The sequence below is a fragment of the Scomber japonicus genome, chromosome 2, assembly GCF_027409825.1.
Source record: "Scomber japonicus isolate fScoJap1 chromosome 2, fScoJap1.pri, whole genome shotgun sequence".
NCBI classification, from domain to species: domain Eukaryota; kingdom Metazoa; phylum Chordata; class Actinopteri; order Scombriformes; family Scombridae; genus Scomber; species Scomber japonicus.
In genome coordinates, this window is record NC_070579.1 from 9,621,357 (window position 1) to 9,644,134 (window position 22,778).

The 22,778-nt window shown below is 37.2% G+C and overlaps 1 protein-coding gene across 2 annotated transcripts; it reads left to right on the forward strand.

The window, feature by feature from the left end:
* The first annotated feature begins 1,019 nt into the window (after positions 1-1,019).
* Positions 1,020-21,825, forward strand: rac2 (Rac family small GTPase 2). 2 transcript variants are annotated; one of them, XM_053340189.1, is made up of 7 exons: positions 1,020-1,106; positions 10,453-10,524; positions 12,144-12,261; positions 13,753-13,815; positions 17,077-17,236; positions 18,536-18,669; positions 20,703-21,825. In XM_053340189.1, the coding sequence occupies exons 1-6, from the start codon at positions 1,072-1,074 to the stop codon at positions 18,664-18,666; spliced, it is 579 nt and encodes a 192-aa protein (XP_053196164.1). In that variant the 5' UTR covers positions 1,020-1,071; the 3' UTR covers positions 18,667-18,669; positions 20,703-21,825. The 2 variants fall into 2 exon arrangements, with proteins under 2 accessions (XP_053196164.1, XP_053196171.1); XM_053340196.1 differs by lacking the exon at positions 20,703-21,825 and having other exon boundaries at positions 17,077-17,240; positions 18,536-18,596.
* The last annotated feature ends 953 nt before the right edge of the window (positions 21,826-22,778 follow it).

Genomic DNA, 22,778 nt, shown 5'->3' on the forward strand with positions numbered 1-22,778 from the left:
ATCTAGTGGTCATACGAAATATTACAGTTAAAGTTATTACTACTGTACTATTTGTTGGACACTGTGTTTTTGTATAAGAATTTTCAAATTGTATTTTCTTAATTTTAATTGTTTAATCTCTCTACAAATGTATATCAAACTTCATAAAAAGTAGACTTAAACTGAACTACAGATCTCTTTATGTGTGTGCGTTTCTCTGTGTGTGTATTTCTGTGCGTGTGGTCCTTAAGCACGCATGATTGCAAAGGGTACAAAGGAGGAAGTCTAAATAAAGTCCAGAGTTGTTTTTACTGCAACACTTCACCCCTTTCAAAACAATCTGCAGCTGAAGAAGACATTCACGTTTGGTCAAAGATGTGATGTAATCAAGTGACATCGGAGAACATCACCTTGATCTATAGTGACATTACAGCCCTTGATCATTACTGTCCCCTGATGATTTAATCTATAGACCCTCGTTATGTTGTGATTCTCTGCAATTAACATTAATTGACCACCTCCCCCAACTAAGTTATCCCTTGATCTTGCCTGTGTGTCACACTGTAAGGTCTGAATGCAAATGCTCTCCCTTCCTGCCTTTTGTTCCTTTGCTGATCACTGCCTTGGTCTTACTGTATAAAATGCCTCCAATTTCATTTGCTCTGAGTCAGTCCACTGTCTCGGACTCACTCTGTCTCAGTGTGCTCAATAATATCTCAGAATATCAATGAACATCCAACAACCACAGCAAACTTTGAACAAGGACTTGAGTGTTTTTTCTTCAACACAGCCATTTTCACATGTATTATCTGTTGTAATAGAGTCCCTTTTCTTCATTATTCACTCAACAATTTCTACTTTACACAAGTTTTGCAATGAAGAGGACAAAAAAAATGAAACAGCAAAACAGGAAGAAGATGTGAGTGCAAAACTGAGAGAAGGGAAGGAGACAAAGAGCCCTCCCTTTGCTGCCTACTTTGCTGTGAGTGAGTGAGGGAGGTGTGTAACAATTTCCTGTAGTTGCATGCTGAGCTCTGAACCTTCCTCTCTGTCTCTGTTTCTCTCAGACTGAAGAGCACAAGACGGAACAGGATGCAGGCTATCAAATGTGTTGTCGTGGGAGATGGGTACGCCATTATTTTTTACTTTACCTACCTTGTTCAAACTTAAGCTGCCTCCTTACTGAATCATGAAGTGTTAATTAAGCTAATGCATGAGGGTGATATTTAAACCTTTAGGCTCCGAATTAAGGATTATTTGATGAATGTGTCACAAATTTGCATATGGCGTGGACAACCTTGAGTGACAGTTAGATCAACTTCCGCAGTGATGTTGCTGTGTAATATGATATTTAGTCCAAAAAACTTCAAGGCTGCTGTACTTGTAAACTTCTTGGGCAGTTTGAAGGTAGTTATTTGAGTGTTACGTGTACATCTTGAGGTGTGTGTTTGACAGTGCTGATTCAGAGTGAGGGTGCTGGATGACACAGGCCACAACATGCAGGAAAATGCTGCAGCGCAACAAGCTTCAGAGCACAGACTCATTACTGTCCATACTATGGATTTAAAGTAGAAGATGTGCTAAAAAAAGGGGGGGTTTCTTATAAGACAAGAAAAAACAGGAAGACACACTTTTCTTGCATTTGACCTTTATTGCACTCTTTAATACTAGTGGAGGATTTGTTGGCTCGAAAGTCTGAAAAAAACTACTTCAGAACAAGTTTGGACAATGTGTCGTCTAACACATCAGAAAGGCTAAGTCGTACTTCTTACCCTTGAAAGTTGGGCAAGCCTCCGGTTGTCATGATGAGAGAAACTGTTAAGCGGAAGTAGCTGTATCTGCAAGAGATCAGTAAACAGAGAATTTAACATTTACAGGTTGCACACAGGTAGCGGCATTTCCTTGTGTGATCTGAGTTTCCTGGTGTGTGTGTGTGTGTGTGTGTGTGTGTGTTGAATGTACCACTGTGATTTAAAATCATCGGGGAGAGGTAAAGGCCAGTTCTATATTTGGACAGTGAGACATTGTTCCTTTTTTGCCGTCGTAGTCCATGAAACTGCATCTGAAATTAAACCGTTACAATAAAGGGAAAGTACTGACGAAAAAATCCTTAAAACTGAAAATGCAGCACTTGCAGAAAACCTGTTAATGACCAAAAAAGTATAGACTGTACTGTAGCCAAATATATCTGAAGTTCACAAGTTGTGACATATCCTGATGGGGTTTTTTAAAAAGTCATTTTTAAATTTGTATTTTGTCATTTGGCAGACACTTTTATCCAAAGCAACTTACAAGTGGGGCAAGACTATACAGCATTAGAGGACAGTGACTCAAATTAGGCATGGTACAAATTCTCAAGTAGCTGACTTAGGTACAAGTGCAGTGAGAAGAGTACTACACAGGAGCATTTTTTGATGGTTTTTCTTTTCTTGTATCTTATTTCTTTTAATTAACGTAAGAAATGACTGGGAGAGCATACGAAATACAAGAAGAAAGTAGCGCAACAATCAAAACAGAGTTGAAAGGTTCAAGGGGCTCAAGTGTTGAGGTGTACATAGAAGAGTTTTCAGGGGCATCTTGAATTCACCATACGATAAAAGAGGTTTCATTAACATTTTTTCCTTCTCGATACTGAATCCAACATTTGATAATAAATGAATAGACAGCTTTCTACCACTAATCATCTAAGGATGTGACATGATTGCTATCTTTCATGTGATACGTGTTAAAACACTTTATAAGGCGGATGGTGTTGAAATTAGCACCACCAGTGCCACCCTGTGAAACTGAACCCTTGGGTAATGTACACGTCACTGTTTTACTGTTGGGGCTTTCCAGTGCCAAATAATGCCAAGAAGTTGACAGTTTGCTAACAGCTAACGTTACATTATTTACTGGAGATCAATTCTTCTCCCAGAGTCTGAAATTTGTTGCCTCTGGCTGTACTTAAGAGCTTGCAGTGTGGGCTGATGTTTTGGAGCAGCAAAGAAAAATAGATTACCAGGAAAACAACTGTTTTATTGGGTGTGAAACGACATAAAAGTTTATTTAAAAAAATGTTGGTATTGGATCGATGCATAGCCTGGCATACTCGCTAATACCCGATCTAGCATTTAGGTTGTATTAGAGGCATTTACGATACTGGTATCAGTATCTAAACAACTCTTCCAAGGGAGCCAGTAAACTGTGTGGTAGCTCATTCCTCCATCACAGAACCACAAATGAAAAGAGTCCGGACCGTGAAATATCAATGGAATCCAAAAACGGCTAAATCCTATACCATTTTTTGAAATTGGATCAGAAAGCACTAGTTGTTGTCAATTTACTAGCAAAAGTTTTCTCACAATGTCAGCCACTTGAATGCCAAGCATGTTGCATACTTCTTGACTTCTTACGTCCAAAACACAACATGAGTTGTATTTTATTAGAGCACGTGACCCTGTTTCAGACCTTGACCCAGATTTCAATCATACATGAAAAAAAAGGGAAGAAATATTGTGTATACTGTGAATGCAGAGAAAATAATTTGGGTTGAGCTAAGATTTCTGCCCAGTTTCACATCTGGGGTAGTCCCTCACACACAGTATTGATTTGCCTGGTTAAAACGATTTGATCGCACTTTTTAGCAAATCTGAGAGACTACGTTGGCCCCATGTGAACCGAGAAGCTGTCAGTTGAGGCCGGTTGTGCTATGAGTAATTTCTACCATGATTTTTTTTAGTTTTTGATCAGCTCTGGTAGGAACTAACATGGCATCCTGCTTCAACACTTCTTCACTGTGAAGTTTCTTTGCTGTAGCTGTTTACCTTTCTCCTGTTAATTTTGGGGCTCCACCAGTTTCAATGAAGGTGAAATCTATGCAGATGTACTGAAGAAACTCAGCAGCTGCTCTCTGTGTATGTGAACACGTGTGTAGTTGTCTGTGTGACTAAACCAGATGTCACAAACGACATTTATAGCTTCCATTAACAGATACAGAGGAGGAAGTTGGTCTGAGATTATAGGGAAGTCTTTTTCTCAGTATCTGCCGTCTATAAGTTAACATACATTTATGGCCTTGTTATTGTTACAGTGTATAGTGTTAGCCTGTTGGATGGATCGATGGTCTGTTTCAATAACATATTAGTTAGTTGGAAATTACAATAAATTCTCAGCTTTTAAGAAGAGAGGCCCATTAGTGGTTCAGACATTACAAACTAGTGCTGTGTAGCCAAATGTTCAAACCCACAGAGCTCTGTTACAAAATCTAGTGGACATCCCAACTTTCCAAGATATAGGTACAGATAATACATGTATGTGCTACTTTCAGACATAGTAGGACGAGATTATTCTTTAAAACTTGTAACACCTATCTAGATGAGACATAAAATAGAGCAAATCTAAAAAGATGGCTCTTTTTCTGTCTCTGGGAGAACAAACAACAGAAGTCACACATTCCCACCTAACCCCAAACTGGTTATAGCTACAGAAAGGACTTGGCATTAATGGGATGTAATCTTTAGAAATATGTTTTAATTAGTGTGTAATCACCTGAAAATAAGAACCATTGTGTTTTCATAAGCTTAGAATGAGCCCTTTATATCTTCATTAGGAGTAAGTCCTCTTCCACAGAGACCTCAGTTTTTCTACAGTAGCCCAGAATGGACAAATCAAACACTGGCTCTAAAGAGTCTTTTTGTGTTTTGAGTTTCACGGCCCCCATGGGTTGTTTACAATCTGCAACCTCACCACCACAATCCTACACACTGGTCCTTTAAATTTGAATACAGTGCAACAAGACGGAAAAATTGTATGTTGCACACACACACACACACACACACACACACACACACACACACACACACACACACACAAAACTAATGAACTAATGAAACTAAATGAAGAGGAACTTGTCAGTTTCCCTGCTTTGGAAACTTTTAGACTAATAGACATGATACATATTTAAATTTCATCTCACACACTGTTTTTTGTTTTAGTCCAGGTTGACATATTTTTGACTCCTTATGCTTGAGGCCTTTTTTTAACTCTGTACTTCTGCTTTTTGAAATGGGCCAACTGAAGGGAGACACAAGGGTGCCTCAAACAAAGAAGGAGAAGAAATTAGAAAAAGCATGCTGTTGTGAAGGATACATGGTCATAACTGGCGGGCTAAATCGGACATAAAGCAAGACAGGGAGAAAAGAAAGAAAGTCTCAGTGGAGGAAAGACGATTGAGATACGGAACAGAGATGCAGAATGGGGATCAAGAGTGGAGAGAGACAGAAACAGAGGCAGAGCGAGAATGGATTCTCTTTGAAGAGTTTGCCAAGCTGAAACCAGATTAGGTACTGTAGGATGGTGTCAGCAGGGGACAGAAAAGTTGATGGAAAACCAGATTAAGAAGAAAGAGACAGAGAGAGATCAGAGGTATAAGGTTTTTTTTTGTTTTTTTTTCTTGATAGCTCAGTTTGGCTGGTTCCTGTTTTCAACACTGACGCTTGCTTCTGAAACAGATCAGTTCCTTTTTTGACTCATGTCCAACCACAGCGCGTGCACACACACACACGGTTGTATTTCTATACTTGTGAGGGCTTTTACTAACAAAATGCACAACATAACGCATTCCTATAACCATTACTCTTACACATGAAAACGGTACGGTCAACCCTTTACCTAACCTTTTAAACATCTGACCACCATTTGTTGATATCACAACGTGAGAAACTGTAAAAGTCAAGTTGGACCTCACAGAGATAGAAGCTCTCTCTCTCTCTCTCTCTCTCTCTCTCTCTCTCTCTCTCTCTCTCTCTCTCTCTCTCTCTCTCTCTCTCTCTCTCTCTCTCTCTCTCTCTCTCTCTCTCTCTCTCTCTCTCTCTCTCTCTCTCTCTCTCTCTCTCTCTCTCTCTCTCTCTCTCTCTCTCTCTCTCTCTCTCTCTCTCTCTCTCTCTCTCTCTCTCTCTCTCTCTCTCTCTCACACAACACTTACACACACACACTGCCTTTCTTACTTGACAGCTGCTCATACCATTATTGAGTCATCTCGTTCCTGCGACGGCCATTTTAAGATGCCATCCTCTATGATCAGAGCCTTTTCAGCTTTGTGTGTATTTTGAATAAAATACTTTTAAGCATAAAATACAAAGTAATTTTTGAGTGGGATTTTTTAAAAAAATCTCTTTGAAGAGTCAGTCCACCCACAGATAAATTTCTTCAGTCAACTCTAGCGGTATCTAGCAATGAAGATTAGTTTAGTTTTATCAGCACATATGTTGCATCTGATCTCACTCCCTGAACATTTAGTAGTTCACTGCACAGTAAGCAGGATGTTGAGGTTTCTGAAACTAATGAATCATCATTACTGTGTGCTGTGACCGAAAATTGTCAAAATCAAAGATGAAGGACTGAATTGTGTGGTATATAAAAAAGAAAGTATGTTTATACATGTTAAACTGAGAATCCAGACACTTAAATATGACAAAGACAGAGTGATACTGGACACATCCGAAGCATTCTTCTATATCATTACTCAACTGTCTTCTACTTATACATTTTCAAGAACTCTTATTCAAAACACTCGAACCTGTCCATTGATATTTTGGGCAACTTGTTTTAGTTTAAATAGACTTTTTTAGGGTTATGGTAAATGGTTAGTTTATAAAATATAAAATAAAGTTAAAAAGTAAAACATCTGTCGGTATTAATATGAGTTTAATATTACTTCTGCCTCTTCAGGACTGTAAGGGCGTGGTTCAATCAAATTTGTGTCTCCTTGGCAACACAAGTAAAAACAACAGAACCTGTCCATTGCTATTTTAGAAAACTTGTTTTAGTTTTAATAGACTTTTTTAAGGTTATGGTAAAGGGTTAGTTTAAAAAAAAAAGTTGAAATAAAGTTAAAAAGTAAAACATAGGTATTAATATGAGTTTAATATTACTTCTGCCTCTTCAGGACTGTGAGGGGTGTGGTTCAATAAAAGTTGTGTCTCCTTGGCAACACATGTAAAACAACATAACCTGTCCATTGATATTTTGGGCAACTTGTTTTAGTTTTAATAGACTTTTTTAGGGTTATGGTAAAGGGTTAGTTTATAAAATATAAAATAAAGTTAAAAAGTAAAACATAGGTATTAATATGAGTTTAATATTACTTCTGCCTCTTCAGGACTGTAAGGGCGTGGTTCAATCAAATTTGTGTCTCCTTGGCAACACAAGTAAAAACAACAGAACCTGTCCATTGATATTTTAGGCAACTTCTTTTAGTTTTAATAGACTTTTTTAGGGTTATGGTAAAGGGTAAGTTTAAAAAATAAAAGTTAAAATAAAGTTAAAAAGTAAAACATAGGTATTAATATGAGTTTCTGCCTCTTCAGGACTGTGAGGGCGTGGTTCAATAAAAGTTGTGTCTCCTTGGCAACACAAGTAAAACAACATAACCTGTCCATTGCTATTTTAGAAAACTTTTAGTTTTAATAGACTTTTTTAAGGTTATGGTAAAGGGTAAGTTTAAAAGAAAAAGTTGTAAGTACTTCAAACAACAGCAAAGTGGCAGATGTTGTATTTCCCTGAAATCTGAACCTTGGCGAAAAACAAAAAAACTGAAACTATGCATGTTGAAACTCCTCACTCCATGGCAACGGAGTAAATGTCACCTGGTGTTGAAGGATGTGAGAGGCAGCTGACAGCTTTAGCAAGTAATGTTTGTCACTAAGGGAGAGGCATCCAAATATAAAGTTAAAAAGTAAAACATCTGTAGGTATTAATATGAGTTTAATATTACTTCTGCCTCTTCAGGACTGTGAGGGCGTGGTTCAATCAAATTTGTGTCTCCTTGGCAACACAAGTAAAAACAACAGACAAATACATTTCTCATCCTTCCTCTACTGTTGTGAATTTTATTAATATTGTAACATCATCTTTTTAAACCCACCCACTTTAAACCAGTAAAAGGAGCCCAGTCAAAATCCAAACTATGGCAGATAAAAGGCCAAATCACTTATTATACAGTAAGAAGCCGGTTGACACGATAGAGGTTTTTGACACGATAGAGGTTTTAGGAAGAGAATATTTTGTTGTTTAACTGGGATTTAGAGTTTGCCTTACAACTATTGTGTGAGTAAAGGTACATGATAAATTAGGGCTGGGGAATTAATTGAAAAATAATCAAAACCAACATTTAGAAACTCTAATCGACTTAATCTTGCTCATGTTTATTAATCGTGATGTTCACTGTTGCCATGACAGCAAAGGTTGCATATCTTTAAGGAATTTGAAAACTTGTCTCCAGTGATCATTTTAACCCAAACCATGATCTTCTCATAGTTCTAATCAAGTAAACTAGACAATAACCACAGCGTCACACCTTAACCCTCCTGTTGTCCTCGAGTCAAGGGAGGAAGGGAGGAAGGGAGGAAGGAAGGAAGGAGGGAAGGAGGTAGGGAGGTAAGGAAGGAAGAGAGGAAGGAAAGGAAGGACGGAGGAAAGAAGGAGAGAAGGAAGGAGGGAGGGAAGGAAGGGAGGAAAGGAAAGGAAGGGAGGAAAGAAGGAAGGAAGGGAGGGAGGGAGGAAAGAAGAAAGGGAGGAAGGAAGGAAGAAAGGAAGGAGGAAAGAAGGAACAGTCAAAACAGATGGGGTCATTTTGATACTCGTGTGAGGGCAGCAGTGTAAAATACAAAACTAAAGAAACTGTGAAAATACATCATTGTTCATCAAGGGTGGAGATAATCGTTCATTAATCGTAATCGAGGTTAAAAAGTTCAATTAATCGTGATTTTGATTTTTGCCATAATCGCCCAGCCCTATGATAAATGTGAACTTCATATCATACGATGAACATATGGTTCTAAAAGCTACAGGTGCAGTTTTAGAGCATTTATCACCTGGTGTCAGTCAAGATGGATTTTCTCAATCAACTTTTCTTTGATTAAAAAGCAACAAAGCTGAGGTAACACCCTGACAACCTGTTCCCAATTAGACTTTCCCCCCCTGAACATTATGATCTGCATTTTTCTGCCCCCTCTTATTAAGGCAGACAGGGCACGAGTCCTGGTGTTGTTGTTGAAACGCTGACAGCTATGCTCTGGAACAAACTAAGAGCTGAGCTAGTCGATACATGTCTGATCATCTCCTGCACGCAGCAGACGTGCCGGTTCATCACGACGGTGGTTGACACCAGCTGCTCACTGTGCTCCTGTTATAAACATGCTAATGCAGCTGAGGTTTTGTCAAATTGTTTGTTTGTTTGTTAGCTATTCAAACATAAACTCATGATAGATCAGCCTTTTAAATATCTCATTACATCACATCGCTTCTTCTATTTATTTTCACTAGTTGTCTTTAAAATCTTACTTTGGTTGTTTGTGAGTTTTCCTATTGATTTTAAAATCTACTTTATTTCTTTAAAAAGCACTTCATTCACTTCTTTTTCACCAGTTTATTTGTTTGCCATGCTTGCAATGTTAACTGGTACAACCCCTCAGGTCCTCTGGCATGAGTCTTTAAGTTGTTCTAGGAAGAAAAAAAAAACATTTGTTGAGGCAACATGTAGTTTTTATGCTCCGAGCTGCTGGAACAGTCGACCTGATGATGCAAGAGTAGCTCGAAGTGTTAATAGATTTAGACCCACCTATGTGACGTGGCTTTTGATTTAAATAGTTTATGGAGATAATTTATTTTACTTAATCTTCAATTTGATTGTTTATGTGTTTTTTTATTGCCGGCTAATTATTTACCATAGTGTTTTGTCTGTTTTTATCTAGTTTTTATTCTATTTTAAATATTTCTTGGGTGCATTTGTCACAAATCGGATGTTGTGTGTATGATTGTACTGTTTTATTAGTCATCTGTAAAGCACCAACCTGGAGGAGGGGTGCTACAGAAGCATACAGTAGATTGACTAATAGATAAGCAGGTTTTAAGTATGTGATGTGGAAAAGATGTCATAATACAATGCATACTGCAAAAAAAACACTGATACTTACAGCTCACAGCTAGAAACTATACTATGAGAAATGCTGAAATATGATTGTCTTTATTTGTAAAGTTGAACCGGATGTTTAAGCCCCCTGAGTGAGTAACACCTTGGTTATGTAGGTTAGGTAAGTTTTATGCACGCAAACAAAACAAAGATAAGAGATAAAGTGATAAGATATATAAATTCTTTCCTCATCCCTATTTGTTTCTCTTACAAATTATTTATTCTCTCTTTTATTTTCTTTGACCGAAAAAAAGGTGTAGACTGAAGCCTATAAGCTTATTGTGTCTACCCTTTTTAAAAACATGAATTCATTTTCTTCAAACAAAACTTGTACACAAACTCCAAAGACGGTACACTTTGAACATGTAATGCTTTCTGTTATTGTACAGCTTATATAACTCTTTTTTCCCCCCGCAGTCCCACCCATCTTTAGTCTTTCTTTTAATTCTACCCTTATAGCCTAAAACATTGTTCCCTTTTCATAATTCCTCACTGTATGTGTTTTCACTTGTGTGATTTAGAGCTGTGGGGAAAACATGTCTTCTCATCAGCTACACAACCAATGCCTTCCCCGGGGAATACATTCCTACTGTGTGAGTATGACGCACACACAGACACTCTCACTTTCTCTCACTCTCTCTCTTTGAAGGTATGAAAAGACATAAATTGTACAAAGTTAAAAAGAAACAAAAAACATGTTGTTGCACATCATATGAACACTCGTGCATTGCAACAAATGTTAGAAACTCAACTACACAGAGTAACGAAGACAAACACACAGCAGTGCATCTGCAGATATCTGATGGCAATAACACCAACAGGTTTGGGCTGGCAGCAGCCTCGAGGCTATGAAAACACGTCTTCCTAAAAGCTCACCTGGTTAAAACCTTGCAGGTAAATAGAGAAGAAGGTAAATGACAAACACATTTCCTTCCCTTAACTATAAATGCTGCACTGCCCATGAGCAAGGCATTAGTTTTAAACAGTTCAGCACTACAAGTGGCAATAATGACACAAGCAAAATCAGACAAAGGCAAGAAAGTTGCAAAAATGAAAATAGCAATATAGTTTTTAAGTTTAAAGCAAAATAAGATAAGACAAATAACAATGAAATAAACAAATGAAACAAGTAAGAAACAGAACTGTAGATTCACTCTAGACATGACTGCTTATGTGAGTGTGGAAAGGCTAGAACAACCGATTTGATAACATCTCTAAATTTAAGCATGAAAATGAAGCAGGATGTTGCTAAAAAAGAGTATGTGTACATGCATGTTGCGAAAACTGAAACTTCTACAAGACAACCCAAGTTAATACAATCAACACCACTTACTTTACATATGGTCAGGATGTTAAATGTTGTATTTAGATTGTATGTATGAGACTTTAAAAAGATTATTTTATGTGTGTTTAAGTGTTTTGGATTTAACTGCACATGGTGCTCTTTAGCTGAAGTTATCTGGTAATTGTTTATGTTGTGTTATGTGTAGCAGCACAAGTACAAAGAATAGGTCCAGAGGAAAGTTTAGGAACACAAAACACATAAACTAAAAGCTGCTAAATGAGACTGTAATGTTTCAGGTACGCCTCAAGGGGGCAGTGCTGCTTAAATATCATGATCTTTACTGTACAGGACACTTTATAACCTATTTCCTCAACACAGATATGTAACCACAGAAATACAAACAGAGGCCAAAGTCTCTGGACATTTTTTTGTTGTTATTTTTTAATTTTTTAGGTGTAACAAACACCAAACACACAAAGAAACAAGGAAATTAAAAGTTAAAGATCAAAAGTAACTGTCTCATTAATTGGACAAAAAAATAAGAAGTACGTTTGCAACTACTGACTTAAATAACCATTATATTTGTCTGATTTCAAAGTCCCTGTTTTGAAAATGGGTAGCCTATATACATGATTATATAAAAATAGACATAGACATTTTTTCATTATATAATTTATAATGCTCCAATCAGCTTATTTTCCATGTGTTCCCTAAAAAAAGAATCTCCCTTCAGATAACCGATCAATACTTTCTTATAACGTCACAGGCCAGTAGATGACTGATGCCTCACAATGAGACCCTAGCTTGGCGTGATGGCATTTCTATGGCATTTATAAATCAAATGATTGATTGTTTAAATAATCAATTAAATTAAAGACTGACTCACAGACTGATTGATTGATCGCTGACCTTCTGTGCTCCCAACAGATTTGACAACTACTCAGCTAATGTGATGGTGGACAGCAAGCCAGTCAACCTGGGCCTCTGGGATACAGCTGGACAGGAAGACTACGACAGGCTTCGCCCACTGTCCTACCCACAGACGGTACACACACACACACACACACACACACACACACACACACACACACACACACACACACACACACACACACACACACACACACAAAGGGCACCGTTTATTAAAAAAGGTAGAAATCCACTTTATCTGCTTCTGTGAAACCCGGGAGAGTTGAGATTGCAACTGCCAGATCCATTTACAACACTGCTGGCTGAATGATCTCCGTCAAATTAAATTAAAAGGCAGGAAAAGAAAAAGAGAAAGAGATGGAGGGGTTACTGAGAAAGCTGCCAAATGTGTGAAGACCACCAGATAGTCATGATTTCTAGATGAAACCCTCGTCATATTAAACAACTGTTGATACGCATCGCAGACAAAAGAACAAAAATATAGAGCTAAACATGTTCACCCATTAACTAATACTTGCCTCAAGAGGCTTAATGCAGTTTTCAGCAGCTATAATGAATCATTTTATATTCAAAACGTATCACATGGCTACGTACAATGTTAACAGGATCACTTACGGTGGCAAACCTGGTTTTCAACCACAGCAAGCAGCTGTTTTCAGCAAAAAGTCTGTTAACAACCTGCTCAGCACCGAACTACATTTAGATAAAGTTAGCAACTAGCTAGTGGAGCATTCAGTGGCTAAAGACACAAATACTTACTTCAGGAGAACAGATGTAAAAGCAGAGAGGCAGGGGGACCTAAACATGACTTCACATGAATGCAAACGTTGCTCCATGTCAGCTGGATGTGTAAAATAATAACTATAATCAAATGTTTGCTTACATGTCAGCTTGGTAACACTATGACAGTGTTGCTCGTTTCTGATGCCCCCTAGTGGCAAAAAATTGGTAAAGCACTATCATATTCTGAGCCTTCATACTTCCTGCTCGTTGTTGAATTTCTGAAGCATCAATCTATTTTAGTCTTTAATAATAATTATGATTAATCTTTCATTAAATTACCTGAGAGCAGAGTGAGTATTTTCTTTAGGTTTTGCACTATTTGTTTTTTGGAGAACTTTATTATAGTCATATGTTACCTAAAACAGGAGAACATGACGCCCATCATGATTTCAGTGACTATTATTTAACGTAATACTACATTTTTCAATAGGCCTACTAAAATCAGGTGCACAAAAAAACAAACAAACTCCAAAACAAAACCTATAAATATTTCGATTTCTGTTTATTTTGGGTTACTTCAGGCTAAAATAATGTTTTATTGTTTTTTTTTATTGTTCTCAAATGAAAAGAAAAATGCCTCAGATTTGACCTGAACAATATGTAAGGGTTAAGAAAACATGTTTCTCCAAAATAGGAAAAGATTAAAATGCCCTTTGTGATAAAATGCAAGTATAGAATACTGTAACATACATACTGTACATTATAATGCATACACTTGTATAACATAGCCTTGTATAGTCCTATCTAACATCTACAACACCTTTCACTCGTGTTTCTCACAGTCTAACTTTCTCCACATTTTCTTTCTCGTTTGTCTTTCCAGGATGTTTTTCTGATCTGTTTCTCCCTTGTGAGTCCAGCATCATATGAGAACGTCAGAGCTAAGGTGAGTCTCATAAATTGGTATATGAACCTTTATAAGTTACCTGAAAAAATAGTCTTTCACTTATACATATTTTCTTATATTAAATCAAGTAGACATCACATTAAAATGCATCTGGTAGAATAGAAACAAATCAAATGACTAAATTGTGTCCAACTCTGCTACATTTGGTGTATCAAACATATGGGGGAGGTTTGATGTATATTGTAAGAAAAAAGAAGAGAAAGAGACAGGGATAGGAGAAAATGAACCACTTGCATGAGATTGATTATGTGTCTTCTGCGATATTCCTCAACAGTAGCTATCTTTAGTCTGAGTGGTGAAGAAAGAGGAGGAGGAAACCAAGTGTCACCACACTCTAATTAATTTCAGATCAAGCAAATTGTCCATATAGAGATGTACAATTTCATATATTCTATTTTCAGCTCTTTCAGACGATAGGTATACATTATAGATTCATTTACATTACCTTTAATGAAAAACTAAACATTTGATGGATTTATAATTGCACATAAAAGTCTCAACCAATGACGTTCGTAGAAGTGCGTTGTTATATTAGATGATTTCAATTATCTTTTAAAGCACAGTATTTAATTGCCTGTCCGTCAATTGAAATGTCACATGGTCACTTTTTAGGGGTGGAAAATTTCTCTGTGCTCATTTTTCAAGGGTAGTTTCTGTCCTTCAGTTAGCACTGTGGAGCAGTTTTTGGGTCCCTGTTTTGTCTCGTGAGTGACGTGAAACATCGTTCCACCAAAGGTTTCACACTATCCTGATGATCTAGGCCATCGTGCACCTACAAGCATGTTTTGTCACATCGCAACTAGTTTGGAGCCATTTGTATAGCCGAGTATGCAACTACAAGGGGAAACCTCCAGTGGAGTCTGAGTATGGACCTTTAATGGACGAGTTAGACAAACCTTTTCCTCTCATTCCACCAGTCATCAGTCTCAGAGAGCTCAATTTTTATGTCTACAGGTTAACAACCATTGACAACAAAGCACTAAATCAGCTAAATGTCAAGCAAATCAAAGCATAATGACACAATGCAGTATTGACTGACCAGGATCCTGCTCACTCAGTCATCACCAATCAGAGAGTAATCACTTTGTGCAACATTATAAGGCTCACAATCAACTGAAGACGCGAGGGCAGAAAGATTAATGTGGGGTTAACAATAATTTTATGCAATTAAAAGGAAATTAGATCTGTTGTTTAATGATTGTGACATTGTTGGATAACGTAAAAGACCTGATAAATGCTCACAGAATTACACCAATGATTGTCTAGCTCACTGGCTACAACACTGTGTATTCAGTACTGACTACTAACAGTGTAAATGGGTTTAATGTGTTTATATAGTCCAAGTCATGTCATTCAAGACTATTCAAGTCTCAGGTCTAAGTCAAATCTGAAGTGCTTTAAAACAGGCCTCATGTCAAGTCTCAAGACAACCCAGAGAAATCCAAATTAAAGTAATAAGCATAACTTTCAAATTTCATGTCAATAAAGAAAAGTCGAAATAAAGTCTCAATAAAGTCAACTGAGACAAGTCCAACTCAAGTTTCAAGTCAGTGAAGATCAAGTCAAATATTTAAGAGCAAGTCCAAGTTGCATCTCATCTTTTAGAGCAAGTCTTTAATCAAGTTTAAAGTAGATTATGACAAGTCCAAGTCAAATTTATTTCAAGACAAGCTCAAGATAAATCAAATTGAAGTCAAGTCTAAACTGATCCTGACTCTTTCTGAGTCTTTCTGAGCATGTCTCAAGTCATTCCAGGCAAGCATCAAGATTCAAGTCAATTAAGACAAATCTAAGTTGGATCTCAAGTCTTTAGTCCAAACTGAGTCTTAAATCTTTTAAAGCAAGTATTAATTCAAGTCGTAGTCAAGTCTCAAGTCTTTTTAAGCAAACAGGAAATCAGAATGTAGGTTGTTAAAAACTCTGACAACTGATCATTAAAATGATACAACATTTGTGTTTATGGTGTTATTACAAAGTGAAGACTCAGTACTATAAATGCAAAGGCCTAATTATTAAATATAAAAGCTGTAAGCTTGCCTGAGACTGTTTAGGTCATTTTCTATTGTGAGATTTTACTAGATCAAAAGTAGATTTTTTTTTTGCTTTCAGGGCACAAGTCAAATGCAGTCCTCAGGGAGTCATCACTCAAGTCCTCATTTTTTTGGACGTGACTTAACTCTCAAGTCTCCAGTCCTGTTATGAAGTTGCAGTAAAGAACAAATATATACAGTATATATAATAAAACTCAGGAAATATCCACTTGATGAGTTTAGAAACTTCCACCAGAGAACGTCCCTCTTGGCTATGACCAAGATAGCATGTAGAAATGGAATTTAAATGTATTTTAATGAAATGTCAGAGGCACAGATAAAGTTGAAGAGGGAGAAGGAGACTAAAGGAATCAATTTATTTGTATTACACAGTGGCTTAAAATGTTAGCACAACATGCTAGGAGATTTAAAAAAGAATTCACCCAAAGAAGCAGCAGCATGATTCATCAGGTAATACCCATAATCCCAAAATGTCAAGCGGGAGGCTTGTGAGCAGAGCTCTTCACTAAGCAGGTTGGATTTGCCAATCAAAAACAAGAGTTATCACTAGCCTGCGGGCCTCACAACAGAATGTACTTAGTTCTTTTTAAGCAGATAGCATCTCTCATTTTCGCGTTGAGGAAAATGGATCGAAAGAGGATAAAGGAGGCAAAGAGTAAAAGGACTTTGAGCGATAGAGCAAGAGGGGCAGGTTTGTAGAGGTACATGAAGATATGAGGTGAGAAGGCAAGCAAATGAGAGATCAGAAGGAGAGAAGAAAGTACGTGCCTGGGCATGCGAGAGAGAGTTTTAAGAGAAATTGTTGAAGGAGAAGGCGGTAAAGAGTGGAAGATAGCTGAGAAAATGAATCCTTCACCCAGGTTAAGAAATTATTTTCAAGTTGGGGATGAGCAAAAAACCCAATTACAGAACTTATACCTTACCCTCTTTTCCATACTGTGCCTATAGCATGTAATTTGCATTTTCAGACTTCTGTTATGAATTTTAAAAACCGGACCATCTGGTTCCTCTACTTCTCACACCATTTCTTAACTTCTAGCTTCCAACTTTCTCGTCTCACCTCCCTTCACCCCCTGTCATTCCCTTCAACTCTCTCATTCACATCATCATTTTCTTTCTTCATGTCTCAGCCGCCCCGTCTCTCTCTTCTAATTCTAATTTTTTTTGCATTCACTCTGTCCTCTGTCAGTGGTACCCAGAGGTTCGCCACCATTGCCCCTCAACCCCAATCATCCTGGTGGGCACCAAGCTGGATCTGAGGGACGAGAAGGATACCATTGAGAAACTGAAGGAGAAGAAGTTGTCTCCAATCACCTACCCTCAAGGCCTGGCTCTGGCTAAGGAGATAGGTCAGTCACATTGATGTCCATCCATTCATGTCCTCTCAGACTTTGTCTTTATCGCCTTTCTGATCTTAATAGCTGTGTTTTGTCTTCTTTGCCATTACTGTGTTGGTATATTGAATTTGAAAGTGTAGTAGTTAAAATGTCCCTGGTCCTTAATTAGTTTTCAGACTTTAATACTTCACTAATCTAAAGTTTTATGTTGATAATATAACAAATCCTCAGAGAATGATCATCTAACTCTGCAGTTCATATTTGAATTCATTGTATTGGTTTATTGTCTTTGGTTAACTTTCAGCAGCTATTTCCAGGATAACAGTCCATCAAAAAGCTGTATTACACACACGTACTGAGCGCCACCAGACCAAGACCGTAGCAAAGTTTGCAATAGCTGGTAATCAAAGTGAAGATTTAGCTGCTAAAGGGCCAGATATTGATAAGATAATAGAATATTGGGGATTATATTGGGGGCAGGTGGACAGAAAGACAACTTGACTTAATATTTACGTTGCTGTGTGTAAATAGGTTGCTATCTTTGTATCAGTGTTTATATATCAGTGTTTTATTTACAGTTTTACTGCCCCAAAATAATCAATTAATAATAAACTTTAAATACAATCCATGATTTATTTCATTGTAATCTGATGGAATACATAATGTTATAATAATGCAGCCAAAAAAAAACTATGCAAGGGATTTGTTTCAGATGTAGCATGATTTTATGAAGATGAAATCCATCAATGTGTTTTAATTTTTTGACGCAGACATTTGTGGAGGTTTATTTTGTTTCTTTTTTCTGACTTAAACTCATTATTCCTTTGGGAATATCAATATGGTAAAAACAACTCCTTACAAGGCTTGTTACGACATCCCCAAACTGGTATAACTATTGAACTTTTGCCTTTCTTGTTGTTTTCACATTTCACTTATGATGCACACATATCTGCCTCTACACTAACTAACTAGCCAACCACTTGACGATGATGGAGTAGTTGATACCTGCTGGTTTTTTAGCAACACTTGGCTACACTTTGTTAATATATGAACGTTTTTAGACCTCTTTGTTCACATATATAACTGTTGTGTCAGGTCCTATCAAAAGTTTTACAAAAGTGGTAAAAAATTAGATAATGTTGCAGTACTTAGAGCTTTTTTTACTTCAGCCTTTTTTCATTATTCATAGTTGCTATGTTTCTATGGTATGTGTATTTTCATTGATGTTTGTTGGACATTGTGTGTGTGTGTGTGTGTGTGTGTGTGTGTGTGTGTGTGTGTGTGTGTGTGTGTTTCTGTATGTACGTATAGACTCAGTGAAATACCTGGAGTGCTCAGCTTTGACCCAGCGTGGCTTGAAGACTGTGTTTGATGAGGCCATCCGCGCAGTACTGTGCCCCCAGCCTACCAAAGTCAAGAAGAAGCCCTGCTCACTGCTGTAAATAGTAAGTATGGGAATGGGAGAGAATAAAGGAACCGCTGAAAAATTAAATGAATAGGGGAGAGAAGGAAGGAAAGGTCAATATGATGCTGTTATTCATTTATATTCATTCTAACCCTAACCCATACAACAGGGCAAGCTCTGTTGTATGTTGATGTCATAGGCCATGATTTTAGATTGGAGACCCCAAAAACTGCAACAATAGTTCCTCCCGTCCTAGAATTTCAAAAATGAACTCACTCTAAAATGAACAATGGCCAACAATGGCACCTCCAGCCCAGAAAAGGTTCCTCCCAGTCCAAAGGCAAATGGAGGGTCAAGGTGCTTTTCAGTGAGTGTTTGCTGACATTTCCCTGAGGAAGCACATGTAGTCTGGTGGTCGTCAGGCAAAAACTGACCAACCAACCCATTAGGATTTGAAAATCTGTAACTCCTTGGGTAAAAATAGATGAATAACACCTGTTAATAAGAAGAGAAAAATAACACTCTCCCATTTATTAGGTACAATGCAACAAGAATTGGGTGATCACTAATGGCAACGGATTTAGTAAATGTGTAAGTTGGAAAAAAAATAGGGATAATTTTTTATGGAATAATTAAAGCACTTAAATGCTACAAATAAAAAGCTTTCCTAAGTAATGCATTTTGCTTCTCTCTACAGAATTGTGATGAAAATTATGTGCTAGTTGTCTTTAAATGAGGCCTGTTGACCATCATTTTCCAATAAAATGTGTAAAACCTGTGGTAATAAGTTGGAATGAAGTTGGTCTAACACACAATTGGGTGATTTATTACATTATATTACTGAAGCTAGCCCTATATGTTCAATTCATTTTAAAATGTTTCATAATGGAAAATCCTCCTACAATGGGAGAAGTAGAATAAAAGCGAACCAAGATCACAAGAAAGCTTTAAAAAAACAGTACAGAGTGAAAATAGTTACTTTAAATCACAGACAGACAACAAGAAGCAGATGGAGCCTGCTTTAATATTACACTACACATGTGGATTCTTGTTAAATGATTTCATTAGTGTCACATATATGAAATAAACGTCCATATCACAGCACTTGCTAAGTAGTTCCAAGGCCTTGGGGGAGATTTCCAATCTGCCAGAAAGAGGACAGACGTGTAATGTATCGAGATAGAAAACACGGCAGTAATTTGACAGAAAGTGATTCGAAGCTTTTCTCTGCAGGAGACACATAAGCAACTGAAAAATACAGAGTCCAAAGGAGAAAAAAAAAGTACTGCTAATTTTCTCTTCAGAAATCACCATAATAATAGCAAACTGGATGCATCCCACTGGCATTTCAATATGCATAAGCACAAATAAAATTTAACCCTCCTGTTGTCTTCGAGTCAAGGAAGGAAGGAAGGAAGGGAGGACGGAAGAAGGAAGGAAGGAAGGAAGGAAGGAAGGATGGAAGGGAGGGAGGGAGAATGAAGGAAAGGAGGGAGGGAGGGAGGGAGGAAGGAAGGAAGGAAGGAGGGAGGGAAGGAAGGACGGAAGGAAGGAAGGAAGGAAGGGAGGAAAGGAAGGAAGGAAAGAAGGAAGGACAGAGGAAAGAAGGAAAGAAGGACGGTAGGAGGGAGGGAGGAAAGAAGGAAGGAGGGAGGGAGGGAAGAAGGAAGGAAGGAAGGAAGGAAGGAAGGAAGGACGGACAGAGGGTAAAAGGAAGGGAGGAAGGTAGGGGGGAGGAAAGAAAGAGAGAAGGGGGAGGGAGGAAGGAAGGACAGATGGAAGGGAGGAAGGAAGGAAGGAAGGAAGGAAGGACAGAGGAAAGAAGGAAGGTAGGGGAGAGGAAAGAGGGACAGAAGGAAGAAAGGGGGATTGAGGAAGGAAGGAAGGAAGGAAGGAAGGTTAAAGACTAAAGTTTTATTTTACTGCTACTCCTTGCTGAGAAACATAATTGTTTTTGTTCTTGTAGTTGAAGTAGAAATGAATTCCCTTTGACATCCGGTATGTATAATCATTTTAACATGTGTGTTGTGGTGATGATGTCATAGACTCATGTGGGTGTTTTTAATGTTTCAGATTCCCACAGGACCAAAGAGAAAGAGCGACTGTTGACCCTGGGTTCAAAGAAGATTTTAAAATCATGTAATGTTTCAGCAATGCATTCACCATAGTAGCGGGAAAAAAAATACCAGTTTAGTTTTCCACTGATAACAAAATTGTAGCAAACCTATGTACACAACACACAACACACTCTGAGATAGATAGATTTTTATAAAGGCGTTAATTAAGGCTGCTCAATTAATCGAAATTTGATCGTGATTACGATTTAGGGGCCAAACGATCCCAAAACTAATAAAATCAGGGGGGGGGGAATGATTTTTAATAATAATGAGATAGCGCTCAATAACAAAGGTTTTATTTTGAAAAGCTTAGACCGGAAGCCACTTCAGCATAGCTGAAACACACAGCGAAATGTTTTAACTGTAAATAAAAGTGCAGAGTTTACAGCCTGCGTCAGACGATGCTGAGTTTACTGACTAATTATTAAAAACCAGGAAGTGATGTGTGAACTATCGTCATGGTAACCAGCTCAGCTCTAATATCTCTGCACATTTTCTGCTGTGTGTTGCGTTAAGCGGCAGATAAAAGGCTGCTGATGGGAGAGAAAATGAATAAAGCCGAATGGACAATGAATGCAGCATGTTTCTAAAGTTAAAAAAAAATCTTTTTAATAATCGTGATTTCAATTTTGACCCAAAATAATCGTAATTATTTTTTTTTCCATAATTGAGCAGCCCTAACGTTTATAGAAGTGAAGGAGCTTTAGGCAAGTTCCGGTTTTTCTGTGGAAATAAGAAAATAAAGATAATAAATATATATGCAGCGGACTGTTCAGCTTAACTCATAATATTGTATAGTCAACCTGTTTGATCCGGAGCAGGATGCTGGCATTATGCTATGTGTCAAAAAACTTAACAATGTATGGAGCTGTATGGGAGTTGTACCTATTATTGACTGCAATAATACAAACATGTCTTATCATATATCATATAAGAGGAATGAACAATGGCAATGCGTACATCATAATACATAAACAGGATTTGTTATGTTTAGTATGTTTGCATGTGCAGCAGGAAGATGAACAATGTTTGAATGACTTTTATAAATGTATTATTTGTGGTTATATGGAAATAAAAAGATCTCTTAATTACGCGAAAATATCTGCTGAGAAAAAGTTGATTTATTTTTGTGTTGAGGAGACAGTTTCCTGCTTTTGGTTGCTATGATGATCAAACCAGTGGGTTTCCAGCAGAGTTATTATAGTTTTGAAATTGTCTTTAGTTTTTATTTTTATTTAGTTTTTCAGTTTGCTTTTTTATTTCTATCTAGTTTTAGTTAGTTCAACAAGTGATTATGTAGTTTTAGTTTAGTTTTATTTTGAAGGAATTTACTAGTTTTAGTTTAGTTTTATTTTGAAGGAATTTACTAGTTTTAGTTTAGTTTTATTTTGAAGGAATTTACTAGTTTTATTTTGAAGGAATTGACTAGTTTTAGTTTAGTTTTATTTTGAAGGAATTTACTAGTTTTAGTTTAGTTTTATTTTGAAGGAATTGACTAATTTCAGTTTAGTTTTTATTTAGTTTTAGTTTTTCAGGTATTAAGAGAAAGCCTTGACTTGTAGAAGCTGAAAAGGATGAAAGAATGAGTGACATCAAATATGTTTTATTATCAAGTCCTTTTTAATTTCATTCTTTAACCACAACGCATAGCGACTGCTGCGGGACAGGAAGTAATGGAGGGAGAAAACGAAGCTGAATTTATCTGCAATTCAGTTTAGTTTTAGTTAGTTTTACATTGTTCATTTTCGTTTGTTTGGTTTTTTTAATTATAGTTCATTATTTTATATTATATTACTGCTGTTGTCTTATTATATATAATAACCCTGCTTTCCAGTTGTTGTTTAGCCTCTAACAACTTCCTACCAATAATACAGCATCATCACCATGATCCCAGAGTGTGTTGGGTTGGGTGTCCGTGGTGACACTGATCTATCTGGTTGCATGTCTACCATCTGTTACGTGCATCGTTTATCTCACTTTGCTTTGCTAAAAGGCCAGACACCAGGACAGTCATATCAATCTGACTTATTTT